General features: G+C 33.5%; 2 protein-coding genes and 1 non-coding gene across 3 annotated transcripts; 2 read left to right on the top strand and 1 right to left on the bottom strand.

Moving 5' to 3' along the window:
* Positions 1–4,762: 4,762 nt before the first annotated feature.
* On the bottom strand, positions 4,763–6,224 carry LOC146900239 (mitochondrial uncoupling protein 5-like). Its single transcript, XM_085733940.1, has one exon. The coding sequence runs from the start codon at positions 5,926–5,928 to the stop codon at positions 4,978–4,980; it is 951 nt and encodes a 316-aa protein (XP_085590066.1). The 5' UTR covers positions 5,929–6,224; the 3' UTR covers positions 4,763–4,977.
* A 12,436-nt stretch (positions 6,225–18,660) lies between these two features.
* On the top strand, positions 18,661–26,755 carry LOC146900238 (protein RAE1). Its single transcript, XM_085732883.1, has 11 exons — positions 18,661–19,042; positions 19,125–19,211; positions 19,294–19,371; positions 19,462–19,655; positions 21,197–21,338; positions 22,200–22,280; positions 22,812–22,940; positions 23,052–23,129; positions 23,236–23,307; positions 26,099–26,179; positions 26,412–26,755. Exons 1-11 carry the CDS (start codon positions 18,989–18,991, stop codon positions 26,460–26,462), a joined length of 1,047 nt encoding a protein of 348 aa, XP_085589009.1. The 5' UTR covers positions 18,661–18,988; the 3' UTR covers positions 26,463–26,755.
* Positions 26,756–27,534: 779 nt separating this feature from the next.
* On the top strand, positions 27,535–27,616 carry TRNAS-GCU (transfer RNA serine (anticodon GCU)). The gene has a single exon. It is a non-coding gene; the product is annotated as a tRNA-Ser (tRNA).
* The last annotated feature ends 306 nt before the right edge of the window (positions 27,617–27,922 follow it).

The raw sequence follows: 27,922 nt of genomic DNA, 5'->3' as shown, positions 1-27,922 counted from the left end.
ATTGTCTAATTCCAAACATCAATATGACATGGCAAAATATTTCACATCAAGAGAATGACTAATTGGGGAATATTACTTTTCCCACCCTGGTGTCTTCTTGCGCACCCTGTAAAATTTCCAAAAATGCCCCTTTGCAGTTTGGATTTCATAATTTGGACGTTTTCGGATTTCATAATCCGGACTATGCTTATGTATAATCAGCAATCATAATCTCTCCCCATTTCAGCAATTTTGAATTTTGCTTTTAAAAACAACCAAAAAAATGGTCTATTCATGTCAAATAAAATCATAAAAACACAAGGATGAGAGTTAGGAAGATTAATATTGTCCTTAAAATGACTATCAATGTTACAAACATGTTCAGAATTGGTGCTGATACTGTCTGGATTACGTAATTCGGATTGCATTAGCACCATGAAAAAATGGTCTGGAATTTTGGATTTTGAGGGCGGAGTCCCGTAAAAAGTCCCTTCTGAGAGTCTTGATCATAAAAACACTAGGATGAAAGCTAGGAAGATTAGTATTGTTCTTAAAATGACTATCCATGTTCCAAACTTGTTCAGAATTGGTGGTGGTGCTGTCTGGATTACGTAATTCGGATTGCATCAGCACCATGAAAAAAAAAGGTGTTTAAGGGGTGTTCGGATTCTATAATCTGAAAAAATCAATAGCGTCCTATTTTTTGAGATTTTCGGATTTTTCCGGATTACAAAATCCGAATTGGTGAAAAACTCATTTTTTTTTCACCCTATAACAAAGGAAAACACCAGTTCGGATTTTAAAATTAGGACGATCTCAAGGGCATTTTGTAAGAAAAAAATAGGGCGCGCGAGAGTTTCATAAGGTGGGAAAAGTAATACCCCTAATTGGACTAAATTTCTAAGAAGTGATGCACATTGACATTTTATACCAATTTCTAAGAAGTGATGCACATTGACATTTTATAAACGGTTAAATAAGCTAATAATCCCTATAAACATATCATATTTTATTTTGAGTTCCTCTAAAAAAAATCTTTAAATAATTGTCCTTTAAATGTTTTTAGTCATCATTTTTAGTTTCTGTTTTTAAAATCAACTCATGTAAAGTTTTAAATTTTTAAACAAAATATGAATTAAATATGAGTTTTTAAGCACCAAAAACTTAAAAGTTCATATTTAATTATTCCCTTGTTGTAAAATTTTAAACTCTTGCAAGAAATATATATATATATATATATATATATATATATATATATATATATAGACACACACACACACACACAAGACCGTCCACAATGGTGGTTTCTTCACCAATTTAGCACCATACTAAATAGACACCATGTTGTAGAGTAAAAAACTTGGATGTCTATGGAGAAAGGTGACTATAGATGACTTTCGTTTTTCACTTTTCACGGCCCCCATTTAATCAATTATAATAAAATAAATAAATGTTGTCGAAATGCAATGATTTAAAATTATTGGTGTCCTATTTAATATTATCTCATTTCCCTGTATAAAAAGAAAACCACTTTTTATATTAATTGATATATCTGATCTATAATACGATTATTCAATGGATCTAAAAGTTGACTTTTCTTATAATAGAGGTCAGAGGGAGTATACATTTTATCTTTTTGAATGAATATTTGCACGCATGTTTATTAGGTGTGGGATTGGAAAATGCTGGTTCTAATTAAGTACTACGATAATATGAATGACGTGGACATTGAGAACTCACTTAAGCACCCAAAATAGGATGCTCAGTAGTAGGAAATTATGTCATGAGGATTATATAAACTTGGTCATAACATCGTGGGACTCGATTATACCTGTAGATGTCATGTTGCTTCTCATAACTTTAAAGGTCATATGTGCATTATCAGTTAAGGGTCATCACTCATGTAGGATACATAGACATGGGTGTCGTTATTAAATTGGAGACTTACACTCTCACAAGTAATTGACACAAGACAAATGTGTGGATCTTAAATTGTCATCTAAATGATTCACATTGCATAGACGTCTTAGAACATAACCATCATACACTTAGAATCCCTAGTAAATTAAAGATTCTTTGATAAAATTCACATGTAACGATTCTAGTTTAAGCAAGACTCCAGTCTACAAACATGTAACCTAAGATCGATTCACGGTCTAAGTGTGTCACTTCATATGAAACATATGAAAATAAAATATAACTCATCTTAGAAAATAAAATATAACTCATAACATAACTGAATAATTAACTTGCATTTATAAAATCCAACAAATAAATAGACAATCATCTTAGACCCCTAATCAAAAGATGTTTAGTTACCCATCATAACAAAATACATAACCAAAGAATAGCAAAATATATTCTAGAACAAAAGTGGAGGTTTGAGACTCCTCTTGATGCTCCGTTCGGTAGCTTGCTTCACCTTGAACGGCCAAGTTTCAAATGAATATTTCTAAGTGAAATGAGTTCTATTTATAGGCATATTTCCAACTGGGTTTGCATTAAAACTATTGGTTTTTTCCTCCGATCCGCAAGTGAAAATAAGCATTTAACTGATTTTTTTCTCGCTCATGGTGGGAAGGCGTGTGGACCATGCTCTGGTAGCTATGTGCCTGGGGCACATGGTTTCAGTGTACATGTGCGGAAAATGTCGGTTTTCTCTGTTCTTTGAGTGTTTTCCTTTTTTGACATGTTCTTTGGACATAGGACATAATTTTCCCAACTTGTATTATCTTCAAAGTCTTCTGAATTGTCACTAGTCTTCATTCCTTGTCTTTCATAACTTCCATGAGATGTCTTATTTGCCGACTTACACAATTTATCAATAAAAATGACTCAAAACACCTATGAGTTGTATGGTTGGGGAAGAAACAAAATTACAACGACTCAAATCAAAATAATTTATCAATAAAAATGACTCAAAACACCTATGAGTTGTATGGTTGGGGAAGAAACAAAATTACAACGACTCAAATCAAAATAATACAAATTGTCCCTTAAACCATGAGAAATTTATCTAAACCATAAGAAACTTATATAAAAATCCTCCATATTGTCTTCAAACGCATACTAAAGTTACTCAAAAATATACCAAAAATAACGACATATGAGGTATCATCAGGACCCCCAGAGAGAGAGAGAGAGAGAGAGAGAGAGAGAGAGAGAGAGAGAGAGAGAGAGAGAGAGAGAGAGAGAGAGAGAGAGAGAGAGAGAGAGAGGGAGGGAGGGAGGGAGGGAGGGAGGTAGAGAGAGAGAGAGAGAGAGAGAGAGAGAGAGAGAGAGCACTTTTGCTCCATACCAAATAGATTTTCTCATACCAATTCTTAATGAGTTAAGCGTCACCCATTGGGGATGATCTAATGTACTAAACATAAATGTAAAAAATAGTTTAAAATTTCAAATAATACACATAACTTGCTTAAAAGCAAAGACCAAAAATGTTGATTAAAAACATTTGAAACATCATTGTTTGAAGGAAAAAAATAAATTGAAAAATAATAAAATTTGATATATTTATAGGAACCAAAAACTTATTTAATCATTTTATAAAAATAGATCATCAAAATGATACAGTGAAAGAACAATTTAGATCTTTACTCAACCAAAAATTTAACAGTTTCGGACCGTCCGATCTAAATCGTGTGGTCAAGATTGCTTAGAATGATTTGACTACTAAGTTAATTTCAATCGTACGATCTATAATTGACGGCTAAGATGCAAAACAGCGTGCTTTGCTTTTTTATAGCAGGGAATCTCAATCCAAATTTGGGATATCTTGATCTATGCAAGTAGTACGTACACAAGAGTACCAGATTTTGCATGGAAAAATGAGCTAGGCCATGACGGGTTTGGAACTGTACTTACAAAGGTCATTTATTAGAAGATGGAACCAAAATAGCAGTAAAGAGAGTGGAGCGTGGAGTTATTGGCAACAACTTGGAAGAATTTTGAAGCTGAAATAGCTGTTCTTTCTAAGGTTCGTGTCACTAACATCATTGTATCTCATTTGGGATATTCTATTGAAGGCAATGAGAAAATTTTACCTTGTGAATATATGCCACTTGGTGCTCTAAGTCGGAATCTTTTTTCTTTGGAAAAAAAAATTGGACTAAAGAAATTTGTCTTGAAAAGGTCTTAATCCAAAACAAAGTCAAATATGCAATTGTCATTCTAAAAAGTCATATTGAATCACTCTTCTAACTCCTACTTTCATTCCCCTAATCTCCAATCTCCTATATTTGAAACTTTGACTTTGATTTTTCATCAGAAAATTGCTGAAGAAAAATTTAAGCAACTTTTTGTTAGTTCAAGACACAATTGCTGGTTGTGTAGTTTTTTGCAAGACCCTTCTGAAGTAAAAGAAAACTGAAGAATGAATATGATGGTCATAAAATTCAGCTGATATGACAAACATGAATCATGAGCCTAAACATGAAAATTGTTGAGATCGATCCATTAGACAAATTTCCAAACGTAATCATACCATCTACTTTTAAAAAGGCATTTTCAACGAAGGGGACCAAAATTTACAATTGTGCTTCCTTTCTTGAATGAAATTGGAACTTAACTCCTAAGCAGAATCACATTCTTTTCTTTCTTCACTTTTTCTTGAATTTATCTGCATCTAAACTGTCACACTTAATCATCCTTAGCTATCAATATTGTATCTTCACTTGCAATCTTATGGAGAAAAAAAGGATAACATTTTGTAAAAAAATAATTAATTAAGAAGCTAGTGATAACATTTTCCCACGTAAAAGTAAAGAACTTCAGAATCTCAAAATTAAAACTTAAAAACTATAGTAATAATTTCTCATAATCCAAATTCTAAGCACAATACTAGGTCCTCGATTCAAAATCACAATCGGTAACACACTATTGGAATCACTAAACTAAATAACATAATATCTTAACCTTAATTAAATCTAAAAATAAAAATCTGACTAAAAGAGCATTATCAAGGTTGTTTGAAACATAATTCTTCATCATCCATCTAACTTAGAAATCCTTAAGCAACTTACGAACCTGTTCCAATGTAACAAACAACACAACGGTAAACGGTCCCTGCCTTGTAATTGTAGGAATGAAACCCTTATAAAGAGCCATAGGACCCTCAGCACGAACAGTCTTCAAAGCACAATCAATGGCGCCGGAGTAAGGTGGAGGCGATCCGGCCTCCACCTTCATATTCATCACCCTAGTCTTAATCACATCCACCGGATTCGACGCAACCGCCGCCACAAAACCCGCGGAAAAACTAGCTGTCACATGGGTCCCAAGCCCATCCTTCATCCAACCATTTTTCAAAATCTTTTCCTTAAACTCATCATAGGATGCCAGTTGTGACGCGGTAACTAACATGGCGCGGTTCACTGTCAGAGATGAACCGCGCCATAGGCTAGTAACTCCCTCGTCTTTCGCCATCCTGGTGATGGCGTCGACAACGGATTTATAGTTTCTTCTCTGGGCCGACGGAAGTCTTCCGTCGGCCTGCATCCTAACCATTGCCACATCAGCCGGATTCCCGACCGCCGCGCCAATCCCACCGGCGAGCAGCCCCGCTCCAATCTTGCTTGTCAACGGCAAAGTACCGGAGATAGGATCAGACCATTTTTTCTTCATCATATCATAGAGTCCCATACGAGTGGTGGAATAGAGACACTGCCGGAGAACGGTGGCAGAGACACCGGAAAAAAGTGCTGCTACACCTTCCTGTTGGACTAGCTTAACACCAACGGCGATCGGCCCAACACGGGGCGGTTGGGCCGTCACGGCCGGTGACCGATGAACCGAACCGGGTTGGAATGCTAATGCTGGTCGGATATTGGTTGTAGGAGTACTATTCTCTCCTTGAAGCTGCATTCGAACCTTGATGAGATCAAGAGGGTGTGTTGAACACCCTGCAATGATGGAAGCTATGCCTCCTTCGACGAAACCCTTCACACCCATTGCGATTATTTGGCACAAATAGTTCGTGACAACTTTGAAAGAATCAAATGAAATAAGAAAGAAAGGGTTGTGTTTGATTTTGTCAAGAGAATTTTTCGGAAATATTTTCTGAGATTTGTTTATGTAACGAAATAGACGGATCAAATTATTGGGAGGTGGTAAGAGATGAATAATTGAAGTTTAGGTTGGGAATGAAGATCAAAAGTTACTATGAAACAAGATTGAGGAACGTAAAAGGTTTGAGACATGTGACAAAAGAAGAAACCGTGTGTGGAAACGAAAACGAGGTTTGTGTTGGAGAGTTACATTGGGAAATAGGGGAATTTATAGCAAGTGTATTTGGAAGGGAAAAGAATGATTGTGGAAGCTGGCACTGTCACGCTCACACACAAAAGCCATGAGGTAACAAATTGGAAAAATAGAAAAATATCTTTGTCAAATCTTCGCCAAATTATTAATTATTAAACGCGTTGTATGGTGGGGGCCTTCCTATTTTATGCTTGGTAATTTTGGACTTTTCAATTGCTTATTGCGTTCATAACGAGTTTTTCACTTTCTTTTTTTAGCAATGCTATATCTTTAGAAAAATAATATCAAGAATTTTTCAAGAATAAAGAGCGATCAATCACAATGCACTATTTACCATAATTTAAGGAGGTGTGGCTGAAAAATAAGAATTGAACAAATAAATCATGCAATTAAAACTTTCCAACTGTGTCTTAAAAAATTCTTGATGCTATTTTTCTAGAGAAATAGCATTTTCCTTCTTTTTTTGAATAGCAAGAGTTTTTCACTTTCATTTTTACTTTTGTTGTTTGAATTTTTTTTTGTGGTGGCCGAGTTTGAACCCGCTTATATTATGCATTGCCCTTACCAACTGAGTTAAGCTCACGAGGACTTTTGTTATTTGAATTTGAATAGTATTGGCAAGATCTTTAAAAATCAGAAAATCACATTGGTATAGTTGGATTGTCATCTTTTTTCTACAAAAACTCATTGTCCTTATAATTATTGGGAAATTGTTCATCGGCAGCTAACTGTCGTTGGACACATATTTTTTTCAATGTTGCAATATTCATTGTTGGAAATTTAACATAATCAAAATTACATGTTTTTTAAAAAGACATCTCTCAAAAATAATTTTTATGAGAAGTAATTCGAAATATCTTCTCATTTTAAGCATTTTTTAAAATTTTACTATCCAAAAAAGTCGTAGCACAAGAATGCAATGTTTGGAATGACGTTTATGAGAAGCTTTTTAAACCAAATTTTAATTTGAAATTTCCTTTAAAAACTTCTCTTTTAAAAAGTTATGACTAAAGATGAAACACCATAAAAATTATTTTAAAAAGTTGTAGCCAATGCAACCTAAGCGGTTTGATGATGTAAAAAAAGGACTTTGAGGTTTGTTTCAAAATAATAGTTTTAGAGTTGAAATTAACAACGGTCTATGATTTAAATATGGGTCTTGCTAACAAGGATACAAAAATGGAAATAATTGTAAATTTTAAGTAAAAAAAGTTACTTTTTAAAAGTTTCAATGTATTGAATGCATCATTTACAACATAAAATTTCTTTTTTAGACTTCTTAACCCGGTATGCTTGATTTGCAAAAAAGCACACACTTGACAAAACAATCCAGGACAAACGCTATAAGACTAGTTTCTAAATTAAACAAGGTATAAAAAAAGTTGCTCAGTCCAATTCCTTGTTTTTTATCAAATCAAACGAACTCCAAATATATATGAGAATTACTTGTGTCACCTGATTCACTTTTTATTTTTTTAATAATACATTTATACGGTAAGTAGAAATATTAAAGTACTCGTTTGCTACACAAGAGCACTTTGATGAGATGGTTCAAGCATCTTCCAGCTTAATTATCGGTCATGAATTTAAATACAGTCCTAAAATTTAAATAAATTTACTTTTTTGAGAGTGGGCTTTACCGCAAGGGTCACTTCAGGTTTTTTGTTAAATAGTCTAGTGACGATCATAACACACTAAACGTATGAAGAATCTTCGATTCAAACCTATCCACCTACACATCGAATTGTGTCTGCAAGTACCAACCTAATTGTTCTTATAGAATAAGCCACTTTCGTTTTTACGTTGGATTGAAACAAACATGTATATGAAATTACATTTAATTAATATTATTTTTTAGAAGAACTAATAATAATAAGTTTATTATACAAGTATTTTAGCTATACTGTTTTGTGGTATATATATTCCCGCCAAGTTGTACTGCTTTTTCTTTTTTGTTACTTTAATCAGATATTTTGGGATGTTGGAAATGTTAAGTGGAAAGATATTTATAGGTTAAGGAATGATGTTGCCTTCTGGGGAAACGGGGTCGGAGGTTAAGGTGGGAGAAGGAGGGGTTTTGGTGCCAAGTTTTGACTCATAAATATTGGATTCTTGATGGGAAAGTGGGGAGGAAGCAAGGATTCTGTTTGGTGGAAATATATATGTTATTGAGAGAAGTGGCGAGTTGAATGGAGGGAGATGGTTTCTGGATAATGTTCCTAAGAAAATTGGGAATTGTACTAATACTTTGTTTTGGCACGTGTCGTTGTTGGATAGGGAGGCATTAAAGGAATGCTTTAGCAGGTTGTTTAATTTAGCATTGGAGATAAATGTTTATGTGAAGGGTATGTTGTTAGGTAATGGTAAGGGAGGTTGTTGAAGTTGGAGAAGAAATTTATTTGTTTGGAAGGTTGAGTTGTTGGATGAGTTTAAGGTTTTATTATCTAACATTATTTGCAGAATAATGTGGAGGACAATTGAATTTGGTATTCTTACTCCTCGATGGTTTGTTCTCTGCTAAAGAAGATTGTGAGATGATTTTTAGTTTTGAAGAAATATAGGGTTAATTGCATATTAGGTCCCTTAAATAATGTTCAAGTTTCATCTTGGTTCCCTAATTAATAAAAGTTTAGTTTTTGTCCCTTAACTTTATCTTCGTTTGCCAAAATGGTTCCTTTCGTCAATTTTTAACCATAAATGTCTAAAGTGTATCAACATTGTAGGTGGTCCACCATAGACCTTATTAACTTTTTAAATTTTAATCCTTTGATCTTTCTCTTAAAAAAGATGATCGTTGGATCATGCAAGTTTGTTATATCTTACGGTGAACCACCACCAGTTCTTTTTTTCCCTCCTTTTCTTCTTCCTCCTCCTATTCCTCTTGTTCTTGATCTCCATCATTTCATAAAAACCCAGAAAAACACGGCAGCAACTCTGAAATATATCATATTATCTTATGACTAGTATTACTTGGAACAGTTTGATTCCAACAAAGATATTATTGTTTGCTCGGAGGTTATTACTTAATCGTCTACCAATCAAAGGTAAGTATTTCTTAGAGGGATGCAAAATTTAGCATCACCTTTGTACGTTGTTGAATGTAGTTTAATTGAATTGGCTAAGAATTTATTTTTTTAGTGTCTAATTTTCGAAAAATTATGGTTGGAAGTTTTGTCTTGGTTTAACTTTAGTGTTGTAATGACAAATTCTAGTTGTTATCATGTGGCTCAGTTCATATGCTTGGTTTCTCATGGTAAGAAAGTGAATGGATGTTTTCATGAGATTTGGATGGTATGTATTTGGTTAATTTGGAGGCAACTTAATTTTGTTGTGTTCGGTCAACATGATCATTCAACATCTACAACCTTGGACATAGTTAAACTTCTCGTGTGGTCTTGGATTACGTCCAAAGTTAAAGGATTTTCGTATGATTTTTGTAAATAGAGCATTCAACTTCTTAGATGTTTAGGGAGTGATTGTACTTGTAGTTTGATTGTCAACTTTTTACTTTTTGGTTGAGTGTCGTTGTTGTTTTGATGTCTATTTTATTATTGTTAACTATATAACATTTAAATTATAGCACTTACTATGCTTTGATTGTTCATTTCAATATATAATTTCTTTGGCCTTTTAAAAAAATGATCGGTGATAATTTTGTGTCAACATAGTTGAGATATCTTAATTAGCATGTGATATTTTTTGCACCCTAGCTTTCATAAAAAAAATAAAAAATATTTTTTAAAGAAACTAAATAATTTTGTGTCAACATAGTTGAGATATCTTAATTAGCATGTGATATTTTTTGCACCCTAGCTTTCATAAAAAAAAAAAATAAAAAATATTTTTTGAAGAAACTAAATTTGCCCACCTAAATTTGCACCAGAGAGAATCGAACTTGAAACCTCGGGGAGGAGCACACTCCTAGGTCTCAAGTCAATACCACTAGGCCAACCCAAGTGGGTTAAAATAAATAAATATTATAACAAAGTATCAATCATTTAATTTATTTTATGATAATTAATCATTTATTTTTTTAGGAAATTAATCATTTATAATTATTAACATAATTAAATTAATTGGTGAAAATTATGGATATAACCTTTTATAGAACATTATTATGAATATATCTAAGGATTAAATATATTTGTGGTCCCTATAAATATGTCAATTTTTCATTTTAGTCCCTCTAAAAAAATTGTTCAACTTTTAGTCCTTCAAAAGTTTTTCATCTTAACTTTTGGTCCCTCCTTTATAGTAAACTCATATGTAGAATTCATATTTTTGAATAAAAAATATTCTACATATTTATTCACAATTTCATCAAAAAATACAAAAACTAACTTCAAAATAAAAACCAAAAATAATGATTGAAAATTTTATAAGAACTTGAGGAAAATTTAGTATATTTATACGGAAGTTGTGACTACTTTATGGCAAAGGCTACTTGTGACTAGTTTATATCTTCTCTAACTTTACCAAAACAAAAGTTTGAAAGGGTATGAAGAATGCGACAAAAAACTAATGTTTACTTTAAAATATCCTTCAAAAAGATTGTTTACTTTAAACTTTATATTACAAGTCACTACCAAAAAAAAACTTTATATTACAAGTGAAGCAACACTTTTTCTTTTTTTCTTGAGAGGCAAGTGACGCAATACTTTTTTGTTGTGTGATTTTAAATCTGACATGTTGCAAATGTGCCCACTAAAAATTAAAAAATGACACCTAGTTTTTTTTTTTTTGACAGAAAATGACACCTAGTTAGATTTCACAATTTTTTTATTAGATGAATGTATTTGACCTTGATAAAAGTCAGTTGCGGTTCTCTCAAAAAAAAAAAGTCAGTTGCGGTGATTTTTGGGTCCTCCTCGAATGCCCTCTCGATTCAAATGGTCGGAACTCGGAACTAACCGTGTAAAATACACCGTCCAATTTCCCTGGTAAGCCAAAAAAAGAAAAACAATTTTTTAGGTTTATTAATTTTTTTCATTTTTAAAAATCCTATATGAGTCATTTAAATAAGGACAGTCTCATAAGTCATAGCTCAACTGACAAAAATGTCGAAATTGTTAGGTCAGACGTCATGACTGGGGTTCAAACCTCAGTACCTCCACTTTGTGTGTGTGAATTTACGATGGCTTTGTCATCTCGTCTATCTACAAAAAAATAAGGACAATCGAAGATTGCAAGTCAACATCACCATTTAGGTTTATTAAATAATTTATGTATCCAATCCATAATATAAATGAATCAGATACTCCCTCCGTTCTTAAATATAAGCAAACTTGACTTTTTAGTTTCATTCAATTAATGATGTATGTGGTCTATAATATGAAAAATATTTATAATCTAAAAAATAAAAAAAATTATAATAACACAAGTGCATTTACATTTTACACAACTAAATTTGGACTTAGCCAATTAATATTAAGTCCAATGCACGTTTAGTTTTTTTTTTTGACCGAAACAAAGTTAACTATTATCATTAATCATCCAATGTTCAATACAAGAAGGATAAGAATCAAAAATACGGTGACTTGCCAAAGAACAGGCCGCTCTAGCTAAACTATGAGCAACCATCTTTGCTTGTCTCCTAACAAACTTCACCTCGAAGTTGGAATGTAAAGATAACTGATAAATAATACCAGAAACAATAGCATAGAATTTCGAATCACCCTGACATGGAGACGATAGAGCTTGCACGATGAGTCGGACTCGAAGACAACCCGGTCTCATCTGTTCGCATCAGCAAAGTGAAGAGCCTCGAGTAAGGCTATTGCCTCCCCCTCCAAAACTGTCATATTTGCCCGCTGCCAATGCACGTTTAGTTGACGAGTAAGGTTTGTGTGTTAAAAAAAAAAATACTTTTTTGAGAAAAGAAACCAAGATCTTATATCGTTTGGAATCCTGAAATTTTGAAATTGATTTCCCACATGATTCATCATATCAAACTCTATCAATAATTGATTGGGTGATAAGGAATTTGTGCTTCTTAATTACATTGATCTCTCTCTCTCTCGCGTATGTAGAACTCTCTCATCTTACACTATAGATTAACCGATAGAGATTAATGACCACCAAACATCAGTAGAAACTTGATACCACAACATGGGAAAACAAAAAATCAAACGACCGACACATATTAAGATTTTCTTCAATGGTTCATTATTATGTTTCCGTAAAATATGATTTGTTATTAGGTTCTTTTTTTTTTCATTTCGTTTTTTGACAAACGTTATCAGGCTCTTGAATTTAGAGATTCAATCACAAATTATTTAAAGTGCAAGTCTTCATTACAAATCATTTGAAAATTCAGCGATCAGGTTCAAAATATATTTAGTCCAATAATATAACTACAAATTATTGATACAAAATAAGGACCCAATTATTTACTCCCTCCGGTCACATTTATAAGTAAAAAACAACTTTTTTAGATACATTGAATAATTAATGCATCTAACCTATAAATGTGACCGGATATATTAATTATTCAATGTATCTAAGAGCAGTAAATATGAAAAGATGAACTTTCAAAAGGTAAATCCAGAAAACTTTGATGGTGAATTAGTAATTACACGTAAAGTATTACCTTTCGAGTTGTGAGAGTTGGCCATGAATACGTAAGTGGGACGTATAGAATCAATCACTGTCCAATATAAATGTTAGCACTTGGAGGAAGAGATTGTCAAAAATGAATAGAAAACTTGATGGTTGACACAAAACAATACCAATTTCTGAGAGAAGGGAACTAGTAAACGTCCGTTTGAGGGACTGAAATGCTATTCCTGACTTTCCTTGCCCTCTAGAAATAACAAGTAAAGAAAAAGAGGGACATCAATATCATTTCATCGAGAAAATAGATACATATGCTTTTCGGGTCAGAGCTGCAACTAGAGGAGAGGAGTAGCTTGATATATATGGCGTTTGATTACAACTCTTCAATTACCGTCTACACAAGGCATATACACTCGTAATTACAACTCTTCTTATAGAAAAGACCGTGAAAAATAGATTCAGGTGATTTGGATATGTAGAAGGAAAACTTGTAAATTTAATAATAAAGAGAGTAGATTATATAGAGGATAGTCAGATCATTAGATCCCGACCTAAAAAGTTAAAAGAAAAACTATTAAAAAAAGTTTATAGGTTAATGACTTAGATCGAAATATAGTTGTTCGTTAAAAATTATAGGATAAAGTTTGGTTGTTGTTAAAGTACAATCAAATTGGGTTATGCTGAATTTGATAGACCTAATGTTCAAATCAATTCAATTCAATTCAATCATTTGAGTTCATTATTCATAGTTGTGTTTAGTTAGAGTTGAATCTTCAATCCCTAATTTTAACGCTAAAACCAAACCAAGTCAATTCAATCATCAATGAGTTGGATTGTGTTGGGTTCGTAGTTGATATAGGAAAAAAAAAATCAACAAACACACATTATTTTTATGAATAATGAACTCAAATGTTACACTTGATTATTCAGAATCATAGGATTCAAGGACTTAAATTGGATAGAACACATCATTTAGCTTAAAAACTCATCAATAATTTGAATCAAGTTCATTAGCAAATACATGTTGTTTTAAACAAACATGAAGAAGCCTAGAGGTTTCTCAAGTTAAATAAATTTAGGAAGGAACGTGATCTCTCAGAGCTACCAACAAACATTTTAAAAGTTTAAAAATATATTATTTTAAACATAAAATTTCTTTTTATACTTCTTTAACAAATACATTTAAAATACTTATTAGCATTTTCTTTGAAAGATCATCTTCCTTCTTAGAGCACCTCCAAGGAGGTATTTTGCTCTTTGTCCACTAGCATGTCATGTGAAGAACTCAACTTTTTTATTTGTTCATCATTGAAGTACTCTTAGGTTGGAGTTACCGTTACATTTTGAAGCAACGATGCTTTTGATAAAAAAAAAAATTTGATTAATTAACTTTATTGTTTTTCTACACTTTGAAGTTTTCTCAACCTATAAATTGGGATTATTACTCTCACCTGTATTTTATCTCTTTTTAGTTTTTAATTTTTACACTCAAACGCTCACGTATTTTATCTCTTTTAGTTTTTAATTTTTACACTCAAAAAAAAAAAATTTACACTCAATTTTGCTCTCACAATTTTATCTTTTTTATTTACATTTAATTTTGTTCTCACAATGTTATTTTACAGTTGAAAATAAATATGAATAAAATATAAATATATGAGGTAAAATCATGGGACCAAATATGGGTTCTTTAGAGTTGCATCGTTGGAACAAAAAAAGGTGAGTTACTTTAAGATGATGTGGTTGTAGGACCCGCAAAATACTTTGAGTGGAGTTCGCCATTGGAGATGCTCTTATACAATAAAAACTAATAACAATTGTCGAAGTTAAATTAGATTTAAAATTTTATCGTTGAAGTCATTATGTTTACCGAACTTTGGTAGAAGCGACAAATCACAAGGCCTCCCATGAAAGCCATGCGGTCCGGCCTCGAACTCCATCCTCTGCTTCTCCTGAGCCTCACCCTCCTGCTGGTTGTAACACCCTTGAACCCCACAAGCAATATTTAATGCAAATAAATCATTTAATCAAAGAGTTCAAGATGTTACGTCATCATTTTTCTCAAATCATGCATAATTCGGTTTTCATAAAATTCGCTGCGGAATAAAAACAACATCTCAAATATCCTAGATACATCCAAAAACTCAACAACAAGTCTCAAATATCGGAAATACATGAATAACAAAGTTTCAACGTAATCTCAAAGATAAATAAACATAGAATTCCGACAATCCTAATCAGAGCCTATACTAGACTCAATGCTAAAGAAAAACGAGGAATGTGTCATGCAAACCTCGGGTACTCACGTCTTCACGAACGTCCTCAAGCTTGCACGTCTACACCATTTTTACAATTGAAGAGGCAGTCAACCAAACGACCATCGGGGGGTTAGATAATATTCACATAAAAAATATAAGCACGAATATAACATTCTAAGATTTAAGTATCATATATATACATGTTCATCATTCCTAAAATAATAACATCAAATTATTATCATCTTTGTTCCAATCATAGCATATTAAAGCATAATTCATTGTCCAAAGCAAGTAAACATTCTCTTAATCATATCGTCATCATTGAATCATCACACCATTCTCATATTAACAACATCGTCTTAAGTGTACAAGCATCACTAAGCAAACATGTTCAAATACACAACTCCACATAAGTCACAATATTCACCAATATCATAATTCACATAATTCACCAAGTCACATAATCAAGTATGAGACAATTCATATAGACTCTTATGCATGTAATGTTCTAGACACATCTCTACATGCATGTGGTACCATTTTGGATTTCGGAGATAATATTACTCAGCGATCCACCCACCAACTAACGTAATCCCCACCAATTACGTTCTACACCAAAAAACTCAACATGAATATGAATGCACGGATTTTCAAGTAAAGACTCAGAATGCATAATTCACCACTCAATATTATATAATTCCCACCATCATATAATATATCCCACCAATAACCCACATTTTGCATCATCAAGTATTTACATCCATACATCAACAAGTTAACACCATCAAGCAATCATCATCATGGTCATCAACAAACATTTACCACACCAAAGGAATAAAATCACATCACTTAGCAATTATAACATTTTAGACAAACAATCAATTACTCCAAGTTAATACACTTTTTGGGAACACATTTCATCATCAAAGCAATCACCAAACATCATTTAAACAGTAGCCAACAATCTTTTACAAGTTAACTTAGCACAAACCATTATTTGTCAAAGTCCGTATATTTTTCTCCAAAGTTCGTCTATTTTTAAAATTTTACACGACATGATTCCATTCCAATATATCTTGAGCAATACTCATCAACAACTTCATAGTTTTCACATAATTAAGCTGAATTCTGAAAACAACTTATTCCAAAACATCAAACATAAGTTTAAACACAGAAACAACTTAATTTCACCTCAACATACCCATAATTATCACTTAATTCTAAGCACGAAAATTAACTCTCATAATCATCAATTTCCTAAATTAAGTAAAACAAACATGACCTAAGCACTAGAAAAGTGATTATAGCTTATTATGAGAATCAAATTTATCCCCCTTACCTCAATCTCCTAAAAGTTTAAGCTAGAGCTTCAATCTCCTTTTCTATCTTGCTTCCAAGCTTGCTCTCCCTCTTTCTTCACTTAGTTCTTCTTTCTTCCTCTTCTTTCTATCTTTCTCCCTATTCTCACTTCTCTCTCTCTAGCCACTTTCTACTAAAATTTAGGAAATGAATGCACAACCCTACTTCACAACTAAAGTTATCCATATATAGTCTCACTAAATGAGTTAGGTTTCGAATTTTGCTCTTCACCCAGCACATTTTGCTCGCGCCCTGCAGCCGTGCCTAAATTACCCCTGCGAAAGTTAAGTCACGCGGCGCATCTTAACTTGCGCACGTTGTATCTTATGCGTGACTTAAGTAGTGTTGCGTGAGTTAACTCACGCCGCGTGAGTTAACTCACACTAGTTTTAAAACACCCTTACCTTCTGCTACATGCTTCAACTGCCTCAATCTAGTGATTTTTAAGCTTCGTAAATGATCTATCTGTATGGTATATTAAGCCACCAGAGCAATTATTGCTTTCTAAAAGAACATGCTCAGTATGATTTGATATTTTCTTTTGTACGTGTCTCCGAAATAACTCAAACTTATCTGATGGATGCTTGGACAGAGGACAGAGTTATATGAATATTCAAAGCTGCTTGGAAACTCTCAGTTTGTTTTGCATTCATTTCAACCATATAAGCTTATATATGCATATATGCTAGCTGAAGTGGGAAAGGTTTTGGACTGCTGAAGCATATAGCAGAAGGCAAGGGTGTTTTAAAACTAGCGTGACTTAACTCACGCTGCGTGAGTTAAGTCACGCTGCGCAACTTAAGTCACGCAGGGGGTATTTTGGTCAGGGCTGCAGGGCGCGAGTGTTTTGTGCTGGGTGAAGAGCAGAAATCTTAGGTTTCCCTCATTCTTAATGGGCCTAGTAACTTCATCCTCTCATTAAAATGTTACTACCAAATTACTTGATTAAAACCCTCAATATTACTCATACACCATCATCCTATTAATTATTCTAAGTTACTACCAATTCTCATAAATTAGGGGAATTAGTCACTTTAGTCCCTGAAGGGGAAATGAGTAGTCACTTTAGTCCCTGAATGCAGAGAAATTGGAAAACAGTCCCTGAATGTAGATTCTGTTGGTCAATTTCAGGGACTAAAGTGACTAACGGAGTGTACATTCAGTGAATAAATTGACTAACGGAGTCTGTATTCAGGGACTAAATTGATTAACAAGTCTACATTCAGGGACTATTTTGTAATTTATCTGCATTCAAGGACTAAAGTGATGACTCCTTTCCCATTCAGGGACTAAAGTGACTAATCTCCCCATAAATTAACTCTATGTATCCAAAAGTACCAAAATACCCTTAATACCTCTAAGATCCAAATAATCAACAATTATAACACACAAAACAATTAAATAATAAATAAAACAATTAAATAAATAAAATTCTAAAATCGGGTCGTTACACTGGGGAGCCTGCTCATACTGAGGCTGATACGCCTCATGCTGAGGCTGATGCTGATACTGTGTCGGGTCCACTATCTGGGACACACCCGCCTGTGACGATGATCCCTCCACATCATCACCCTTACCAATCCTCACGCCCTTGTCTCTATCTACGAGGCTGAGCCTGAGGAGGGCGTTGTGCGACCTTTTCGGCCCGTGCACTACCTGTAGCGGACTCCCTCCCTGCTCTAAGTCTGTCAGGCCTCTAGGACATATCTACACAACATTTCCAAAAGCAAAAAATCAATGATTTTTTTCATACGGACATTGTGTCATTTCTAACTATTCAACAACAACGGTTAAATTTCGGCGGTGTCATTTCAATCCGTAAACAACCACATTGCAGTCAAACTAACAATAATCAACATTAATAAACCAATTTCTAACAAATTTCATCATTAACAATCCAAAAAACAAACAAATTTTCATTGAGACATTTTATCAAACATTTAGAGTGCAACTTTCAATCAACATAAAATCTTAACAATTTCTAAACCCTAAACTACCACATTGCACTCTAAACAACATCTAAATACAATTCCTAACTTAATTCATCACTAACAATCCTAAAAACTAACAATGCAAACCAAATTTCTAAAAACCTAAAAAAGTAAAAATTTCTCAAAAATTTAAAATAAAAAATTTAAACTAAAAAAAGACAATGCAATAGGATAAGCAACACTTACTTGATTTTGTGGTTGAAATTGAGTTTGATTGTCGTAAGAATGAAGAAAGTCACACTTGGTGCGAGAAAAATTGTATTCGAAACTTTTAAAAAATAAATGGTTATGTTTCTGACTTGCTGAGTTACCTCACGTTGAAAGTATTTAAGTCACTCGGGGTTCTTTTGTCCAATCAGTTAGGACATGAGTGTTTTTTGATGAGAGAAAAGCAATTTTCAACATAAATTAATCCAAATTTATTTTTTGAAAAAAGAAAAAGAAAAAACCCTAATCCCAACTTTACTATGCGATTTTGAATTCTCCCTTGCCCGTTTCACTCGTTCCTCAAAGATACCTCTGAACTGAAACTTCGACTGCGGCAAATTCCAGACACAGGCGAACACCGCTATCTTATTTCCGATCAATATGTCTTCTTTCGGAGCAGCAAATACAAATACAAATCCAAACAAATCCTATGAGGTAATGTTATGCATTTTATATGTCCAATGTATTTCGTTTCACCTTTATCCATCAACAATCATTTACAACCTTCAATTTTCAGGTTTCACAACCACCCACCGATTCTATTTCCAGTCTTTCTTTCAGTCCTAAAGCCAATTTCCTCGTCGCTACTTCATGGGACAACCAGGTATCGTTGTTTTACTCCGTTGTCACGTCAATTAATGAATATGCAAACTTAAGAGATACTAATTTATAAATTCTTTTAATAGGTTCGGTGTTGGGAAATAGCAAAGAATGGAACTGTTGTTACCAGTACACCCAAGGCTTCAATTTCACATGATCAACCCGTAATGCATTTGAATTTCGACAATTTTGTGTAAAATGTTTTCTGTGAGTGAAATGGCGTTGGATTCACATGTTTTTGGTTGTTGTTGAAGGTTTTGTGTTCTGCTTGGAAAGATGATGGAACAACAGTTTTTTCTGGAGGTTGTGACAAGCAGGCTAAGATGTGGCCGCTTTTGTCTGGAGGGCAACCCGTGACCGTTGCTATGCATGATGCTCCTATCAAAGAGATTGCATGGATACCGGAGATGAGTCTTTTAGCCACTGGAAGCTTGGACAAAACCATAAAGTATGCATTTTGATTCTCTTTATTTAGTTACATTTTAAGAGTCCTAGTTATTTTGTATTAATGACTAGAATTTGAAAATGCAATGTAGTGCTCTGATTTAGATGAGTGTTATTTTAGAGTGGACGGCGCTGTCAGTATAAAAGCATGCAACACTAAAATGCAGTAGCTAATGTGTATAAATTATTCAAGAAAAAAATGAATACATGCCATGAACATGCGACAAATTCTTAGAGCTAGGGTCACAGAAACTACATCTTTTTAATGCCTGTAAGGTGGCCTTTTCTATTTAATGCATAATCAATTATAATCTATGAAACACATACTCCTCGGATTAGGCGTGTCCCGGTGTCGGATATGTAACGTGTTCGACACTGACACATATGATTACATTGAATTATGCCATTTTATCAAATTATAATTGGTGTCGTCGTGTCCGGTTTCTGTGCCTGAGTCTGTGTTTGATAGATTATGATAGTTTGTGCTGCGCTTAAGTTCACTGTTAGGCATCCTAATACATAGAACTGAACTTAAATAATATTCTCTATGAAAAAGTATAGCTCAGAATTGGTGGCTTCATTTCGAATACTTAGTTTATTTTTGTTTTTTCTTATCTAAAATTGCTGAAACGGTAGTGTGCCAATAGATGTAATAAATCCATTTTTGTCTCGTTGTTATCTAAAAGTTCTATTAGGATAGTTGGTTGCTTTGGTTCATGGCATGGTACCAAAATCTCCATGACCAAGTGTTCGGTAGTTTGTTCTCCTTTATAAAAAGCAAGCCAACTCATTGTCCATGCTCAAAGCCCAAAGTGTTCTTGCTTGTTGGATCTTGTTAAGAGATGTGATAAAATCATACAATCATCTTCACCCAGTAATTTTAGTTTGGGTAGTTGTTTTATGACATAATATTAGAGCCTCTGAGTATAGGCAAATGATCAAGAGTCTGGCTTTTGCTGCTTACCGTCTTCTAAGTTGGAAGTTGACTCTAGAATATTTAATAGGCCAGTACATTGTATATGCTTCAATCCAAAATGGCTCTTGTGAGACGGCTGGGAGTAGTTTTAGAGACGTAATAAAACCATTTGTGTTATTAACCCAACAACTTAAGTTTTGTAATTTTATGACCTAGTTGGGGAGAGTATGATACTTATTGTCGTCTTTCTTCAAAATAAAAGTTGAATTTCAGTACAAGGTAAAGGTGGATTTGTGTTTTTTCTTCCATTCTTCAAGTCCAAAGGGCTCCTATATGTGGAGGCAAGCTCCAGTTATAGGTCCTCCGTCCTCCCCTAGCAACTTAAGTTTTATGGATAATTGTTTCTTCATTAGAAGCATTAGCTAGTTTGATTATTTTTCTTTTATCTTTATGAAGTGTACAATTTTCCCCTTGCATGACACTGACAACTGCTATGACTGCATGACTTCTAGTAATTTTGTGAGGAAAATGCATATTTTGTTTCTAGTTCCTTTTCTTGGTATCCGCATGTTGGTTTAGAAAGATTTATCTACTTCATAAATAATTTTATGCTTTATTTTCTGCATTAGGTATTGGGATACTAGGCAGTCCAACCCAGTGCATACTCAACAACTCCCTGATCGATGTTATACAATGTCAGTGAGACATCCTCTGATGGTTGTGGGAACTGCCGATAGGAATCTGATTGTCTTCAACTTGCAGAATCCTCAGGTGATATTTTATTCTAAGATAAATTACTGTTGCTTGTAGCTTTGCTAGCAGTAAGTTGGTGTTCTGATGTGAATATTGAATAATGAGTTTTGTTATTTAAGAGATGAAGTTTCAACTATAAATTCTATTCAGTATCCACTTGTGTTAATGGGTGCTTGCTTATAACATTTTCAACATCACGTGACATCTGCATTATCTGCTTTTTCTCCACGCAAGTGTAATCTGTGATATATATTTTTGTAAATATCGTTAGTGGCAATCCCTTGATATCTGAAGTGCACAATCCTCTTTATTGGAACTGGATTCAGATCATTTGAACTTTACTCTGTAGTATCACACCTAGGGAAAACCCTACAGAACAGTTAAATCCATACAAGGAATGCATTATGCTAAAATAACCTTGCGCTCCAAGTGTCGTGATAACCATGTTTTTCTTTACTATGATTATAATTTGATTATGCACTTACACCATGGGGATTACACCTTATCTCTTTAAGCAGCCAAAAAGTGAAAATATTGAATTTAGTACATAACTACTTATTAGAGAAAATTGAGTGAATATAAAGTGAACTCATGGAACATGCAACCCAAACTGAAAGAAAACAAGTGTCTTTGTTGACACACTTTTGTTTTCTCAATTATGGTTTTATATGTCAGACTGTCTGTTAAAACTGTTCTGTTTTTATCCAAGTTTATTGGTTTTTTATATTTCACCTTTTCTATGCTTTTTTTTTTTCTCTCCATGATTTTGAATATCAACAATTAAAAAGGAAAATTACATATTTATTATTTGAGGAGCTATTGATTTCAATAATATTGATGTTATACATTTTCTTGTAACATGCGTGAAAACGTCAACAGACCGAGTATAAAAGGATAGTATCGCCCCTGAAATATCAGACAAGGTGTGTTGCTGCTTTTCCAGATCAGCAAGGTTTTTTGGTATGTACTCACTCCTCACTTGCATTCAGATACAGTTATAGAAGCCTGAAGTCTTAGTTGTGCCCTTATATTTTATTTAATTCGATCTCTGCAATAATGTGGGGCAATTCTCTTCCACTTGGTTTGGAGCTTGTATGCTCATACTGTGAAGAGCCTCTAAAGCTTGAGGACGCTCTAATTTGTACATTATATCGAAGTATTTAGACAATCGGGCAATCAATGTGTTATTTGTCAGAAGGCTTTGAATCGATGCTATCAAATGTCAACGTCAAGGCTTTATTTATTAAGATAGAACCATATAAGGAATGCCACTTGAATTGTATGTCCATATTATCATTTTCTATATATGTTTTGTACATATACTAACACATCACACTATAGTTTTTGTCTTCTCTTTCAATCTAAACAGTTTTGTGCGTTGCTTTTGCTCCCTTAAATTTTTTCTTGGTGTTATTATTACTACATATGCTTGCCATATATACACTGATCTTGATGCTGATACTATTGATTATTGATTACTGTTTCCTGTAGGTTGGCTCAATAGAGGGAAGGGTTGGAGTACATCACCTTGATGATGCACAACAAAGCAAGAATTTTACTTTTAAATGCCACAGAGAAAGTAATGAGATATATTCGGTGAACTCCTTAAATTTCCATCCGGTAATACACTGTATGATATCAAAATTATATGAATTTCATTTGGATGGTTGTGGATATATTTAAAAAATTTTATTTCTTTGTCCAAGATCTTATTGATTTCTTTGATTTCAGGTACATCACACTTTTGCAACTGCTGGATCTGACGGTGCTTTTAATTTCTGGGATAAGGACAGTAAACAGAGACTCAAGGTTCTTCTTTTTTCCCAAACTCTCTTTCTCACTATCTTTTCTTTCTGAATGTGATCTACGTAATTCCAAAACACGCCATAATTTTTACTTTGAATGTGTTTTGTAGGCAATGCAAAGGTGTAGTCAGCCCATACCTTGTGGTACATTCAATAATGATGGTTCCATATATGCTTACGCGGTATGCTCCATAATACTGTTTAAAAATCAGTGTCATTTACTTTTGCAGTTCTTATAATGTTTTTATTTCTCCATTTCATAATTTGTTCTTCCTTAAATTAAGAAACCTACGTTTGTCAGTGCCTAGGATCTGTGTGACATCTATAACTTTCCTCTTGAACTCTTATAATAATTTAGGCCTTTGCTTTGTTGATACGGGAACAACAACCAAGCTTTTTTCACTAGGTGGAGTTTACCATATGGACCAATTGACACCGTTAAGTTTTGTCATGTGTTAGGTTAAGAGATAATTATTTATTTATCGCTTGATCTTGTTAAATGATTTGGGATATACATTTCCTTTGCCCCTCTAAATCTAACTATTGGATTCCTCATAGTCAATACTCCTTATTGGAGCTTCTATGGGTCTTCTCCAATCATGCCTAAAACCAATCGAGACAAGATTGTACCGTCTCTACGATTGGGGCTATCCCAATGTTCTCCCCAACGATTGTATTGCTAAAGTTGTCCTGTGTTATCGTATATTCTCTATACATTACAGGTCTTATAGCTGTGGTATTTTTTTTAGTTTAGCGGTACTATTGCATATCAAAACCGGAGTATTTCTCCATTTCATCAACCCTGATTGGATCCTGTGGTCGAGATATCCCTTTATACGATCGACTTAGCATTTGAAACTTGAGACTTGCAGTGTCATATATTCTCCTATTTTCATGTCTACTGTAGAGTTTGTTTCTGTTGCTAAACTTGTATTCAATGTACTCCATGTTACTTCTACTTAAGCGAAAACCATGTCTTTCCAAGACTTGTAGCCATATCTTTTACTTTTTATTCATTTCCTTTCTTAACTCACTATCTCTGGCTGTATCACCTGCAAGAAGTATGTACCTTATCTTGGATGATATGGAATATGCAAACAAGTAATACAATATCCAAATGTCCACTGTTTCTTATGTTAAAAATTCTTTATACATACCACGAGTGATTGAGTGCACTTTATATATATATATATATATATATATATATTGTGAGGTTCTATCATTTTTGATGCACTTTTTTAGTCGAATAACCCGTTTATCCATTAGGCATGTCACAAGATGTTATTCATGATTGTCATACTCCTTGAATCTTAGAATGTGCTAATTGCTTGCAGCTTTGCATCATGCTCTGTCTTATTTTGTTTTGATTTTTGTTTTAAGTGTTTAATCTTGAATTTTGCTCGCTTAAGTGTGGGGGAATTTGATCAGTGCATTTTGATATTTTGAGAGCTTTTTATGCTTAAAATTATAATTTTAGTATGTTTTCGTATTTTGGGTCTGATTTGAGCGTTAATATAATTTGTGGATTAATTTCCGTTTTTAATGTGTTTTGACCCCTGTTCACTGTGTAGGCCATAACTTTGGCTGCCGTTATCAGAATGAGGCGTACAAATAAGCATTGGAAAGCTAAGGAAATTATCTACAACTTTCATGTTGAGCACGAAGCCCAATTTGGACGTCCTCCTGATAAAAAATGTCGTTCTCCGAAGCAGTTGTTTTGACCACAAATTTGGGTCAAATGTTTTTACCGTAAATGGGTCGATTAGTCGTCTTTTGGCCCAACTATTGTTGTAGCTCGTTTTACAACTTTAGGTTAATGTTTATGGGTTGAAGTGGGTTTAAGCTTCCATGACAATAAGTTTGCACAAAAGTTTAATAAAACGGCTGTTTTCAGCTTTATTTATTGGCATAAACATTAACCTAAAGTTGTAAAACGAGCTACAACAATAGTTGGACCAAAAGACGACTAATCGACCCATTTACGGTAAAAACATTTGACCCAAATTCGTGGTCAAAACAACTGCTTCAGAGAACGGAATTTTTATGACGTCCAAACTGGGCTTCGTGCTCAACAGGAAAGTTGTAGATAATTTCCTTAGCTTTCCAATGCTTATTTTTACGCCTCATTCTGATAACGGCAGCCAAAGTTATGGCCTGCACAGTGAATACGGGTCAAAACACATTAAAAACGGAAATTAATCCACAAATTATATTAACGCTCAAATCAGACCCAAAATACGAAAACATGCTAAAATTATAATGTTAAGCATAAAAAGATCTCAAAATGCAATGCTATAAAATATGTGCAAAAATGCACTGATCAAATTCCTCCACACTTAGCTTTTGCACTCCGAGGAAAACTCAAGATTAAACACTTAAAACAAAATAAAACAGAGCATGATGCAAAGCTGCAAGCAATTAGCACATTCTAAGATTCAAGGAGTATGACAATCATGAATAACATCTTATGCCATAGATAAACGGGCTATTTGACTAAAAAAATGATTTAGTGAAATCCATTTGAATTGCAACCAATAGAAGAGTGTGTTAGAAATTATGTTCCTAGCACTCCTCGTTAAATATATTATGTGGTAGACATTTTATTAATTTTTCTGAGCCAACAATGTATTCTGCTGGATATTGTATGAAGAATGAGATATTGAAAATTAAAATGCTAAATTGAGGAATTCAAACATTGAATGACTTTTCTAGGGATATCACATAATACATGCATCTTCGGACGGTTAATTATAATTGAAATGTGTGTGGTGGAACTGTCAGCTTTATGCATATATTATAGATGTGTGATTAGTTTGGTTCCTGTTAAGTGAAAAAATCCCAATGTTGTTCTCCATGAACGGTGCTTTTAATGTAATTAAACAAAAATATGCTTGCTTTTTTACGGACATGTTAATATGCACTTTCATTGCAATTACCAATAATTTAGCTCTGAAACTCTACACATGTCTATAGGTTTGCTATGATTGGAGCAAAGGTGCGGAAAATCACAATCCAACTACAGCAAAGAACTACATATATATGCACTTACCACAGGTACACGTGTGCATGTGTGCATACATTCATATGTGAATACATTGGTTAAATTGTTGAAGAATCTTCCTGTGGACAACTTTAAGGGATGCTTTGTTCATCTTAGTTTTTACATGTCTTCATGTATCAAAATGAATTCATACAAGGACATATATGTTTATTCTTCTATAATTTCCTCCCTTTTTTTTCCATTGATAAAGTTGGACCTTTGTAACTGTTTTTCTGATGTGAACAGGAGACTGAGGTTAAAGGTAAGCCGCGAGCTGGATCGACAGGAAGAAGATGAAGTTTAGTGTCAAGGTTTTATGTGTTTGGTGTTTTCATAACAAGGATTTGAAACTGGAAGTGACGGACCGATTGTTTAATGATTTGGTGCCACAGCTAAAATGATTAGATTCTAACTCATTCTTTGGTTTTTAACCGAAATTTTCGTATGATTTAGGATTAGGCTGCTCCTCTTCTTTATCATATGTAAAGATTCAAATGACGTTGAAATCTTTGAAATTCATGTGGATTGTGTATGGATATAAATGGCATTATCGATTCAACAATATGATATTATGTTTGTATTTTGGGTTATTATGATTGCTAAGAGGAAAAAAGAGAGTGAAAAAGAGTTCAATTCTTGCATGTCAAGGGAGAATTTTTTTTGATTATTTAGTTTAGAAAGTTCGTTAAAACATCGACAAATGAAACTAGGGAATGACACGTTACCTCTATTGTCACAAGTTTTAAAGGAAAATAAGGCATATGAATGTGAATCTCTAAATAAACTAATACAACTTAAATTTCTAAATAAGGTGTCGCAGACATAATGTGACCCATCAGAAGTTCTTGATGCATACAAGATTTCTTGTTGCAATGAATTCTTTTCTAAGTACATCCTCATTTTAAGAGGCAAGGGGTGGTGGAAAATTGGAAATGTGTATGTTCAAGTTCAATCGTATATCAGCTGCACCAAGAAATCTGTCTGAAAACAACTGTATTAATTTGGTGTATGCTTGGATTGAATGTAGAATTGTTAAAATTATGGTGAACTGTCATGGTTTTGATAGAAATTATTTGGAGTTTTCTATAAAACTGTGGTTTGGAGTTTCTATAAAAAATTGTGATGTCACTGTAATTTTGAATAATTCACTATCCATCAAAGTTACATTTCATATATTAAAAAATGTGTACATTAACGTTTCTTTGTTAACGTTGTGTAACGTTAGTGAGATTTGTTCACTAGTTTTGCAAAGGAAAGAAATTTGAATTTTCATTTTTAAGCAAACACACTTGGTGACTTGGATATGTTTTCTTATATAGCGTAGAAAACAACGTTTAAAATCATAAACTACGTGACATGTATCAACAAAGTCGCTTTGGCCGAGTGGTTAAGGCGTATGCCTGCTAAGTACATGGGGTTTCCCCGCGAGAGTTCGAATCTCTCAGGCGACGAATCATTTTTTTATTTTTCAGTTTTTTATGAAGCTTCAAACATTACACACGTGCACCTTATTTTTTTGACGCAAACGCTCGCGTGCACCTTAGACAGAAGCGGTTATGCTTAATAAATAAATTTTTCCAAGAGTTTTTTCATTAAATTAATATTTCTTGAGGAAATTCGTCTATGTATTTTTACAATTTAAAAATTTCTATTGATTTCAATTTTTCTTATTTTTTTTAAAGATACTCATGTATCATTTAATTTGAGAGATAAAAATATTGTACGATAAATGTGACAATTCTCCACAAATAAAGATT

The sequence above is a fragment of the Medicago sativa genome, chromosome 8 (genome assembly GCF_051527215.1).
Source record: "Medicago sativa cultivar Bolivia chromosome 8, Bolivia_mono, whole genome shotgun sequence".
Lineage (NCBI taxonomy): Eukaryota > Viridiplantae > Streptophyta > Magnoliopsida > Fabales > Fabaceae > Medicago > Medicago sativa.
Note: the sequence above shows the minus strand (reverse complement) of the source record. Positions and strands in the feature narration are given on the sequence as shown.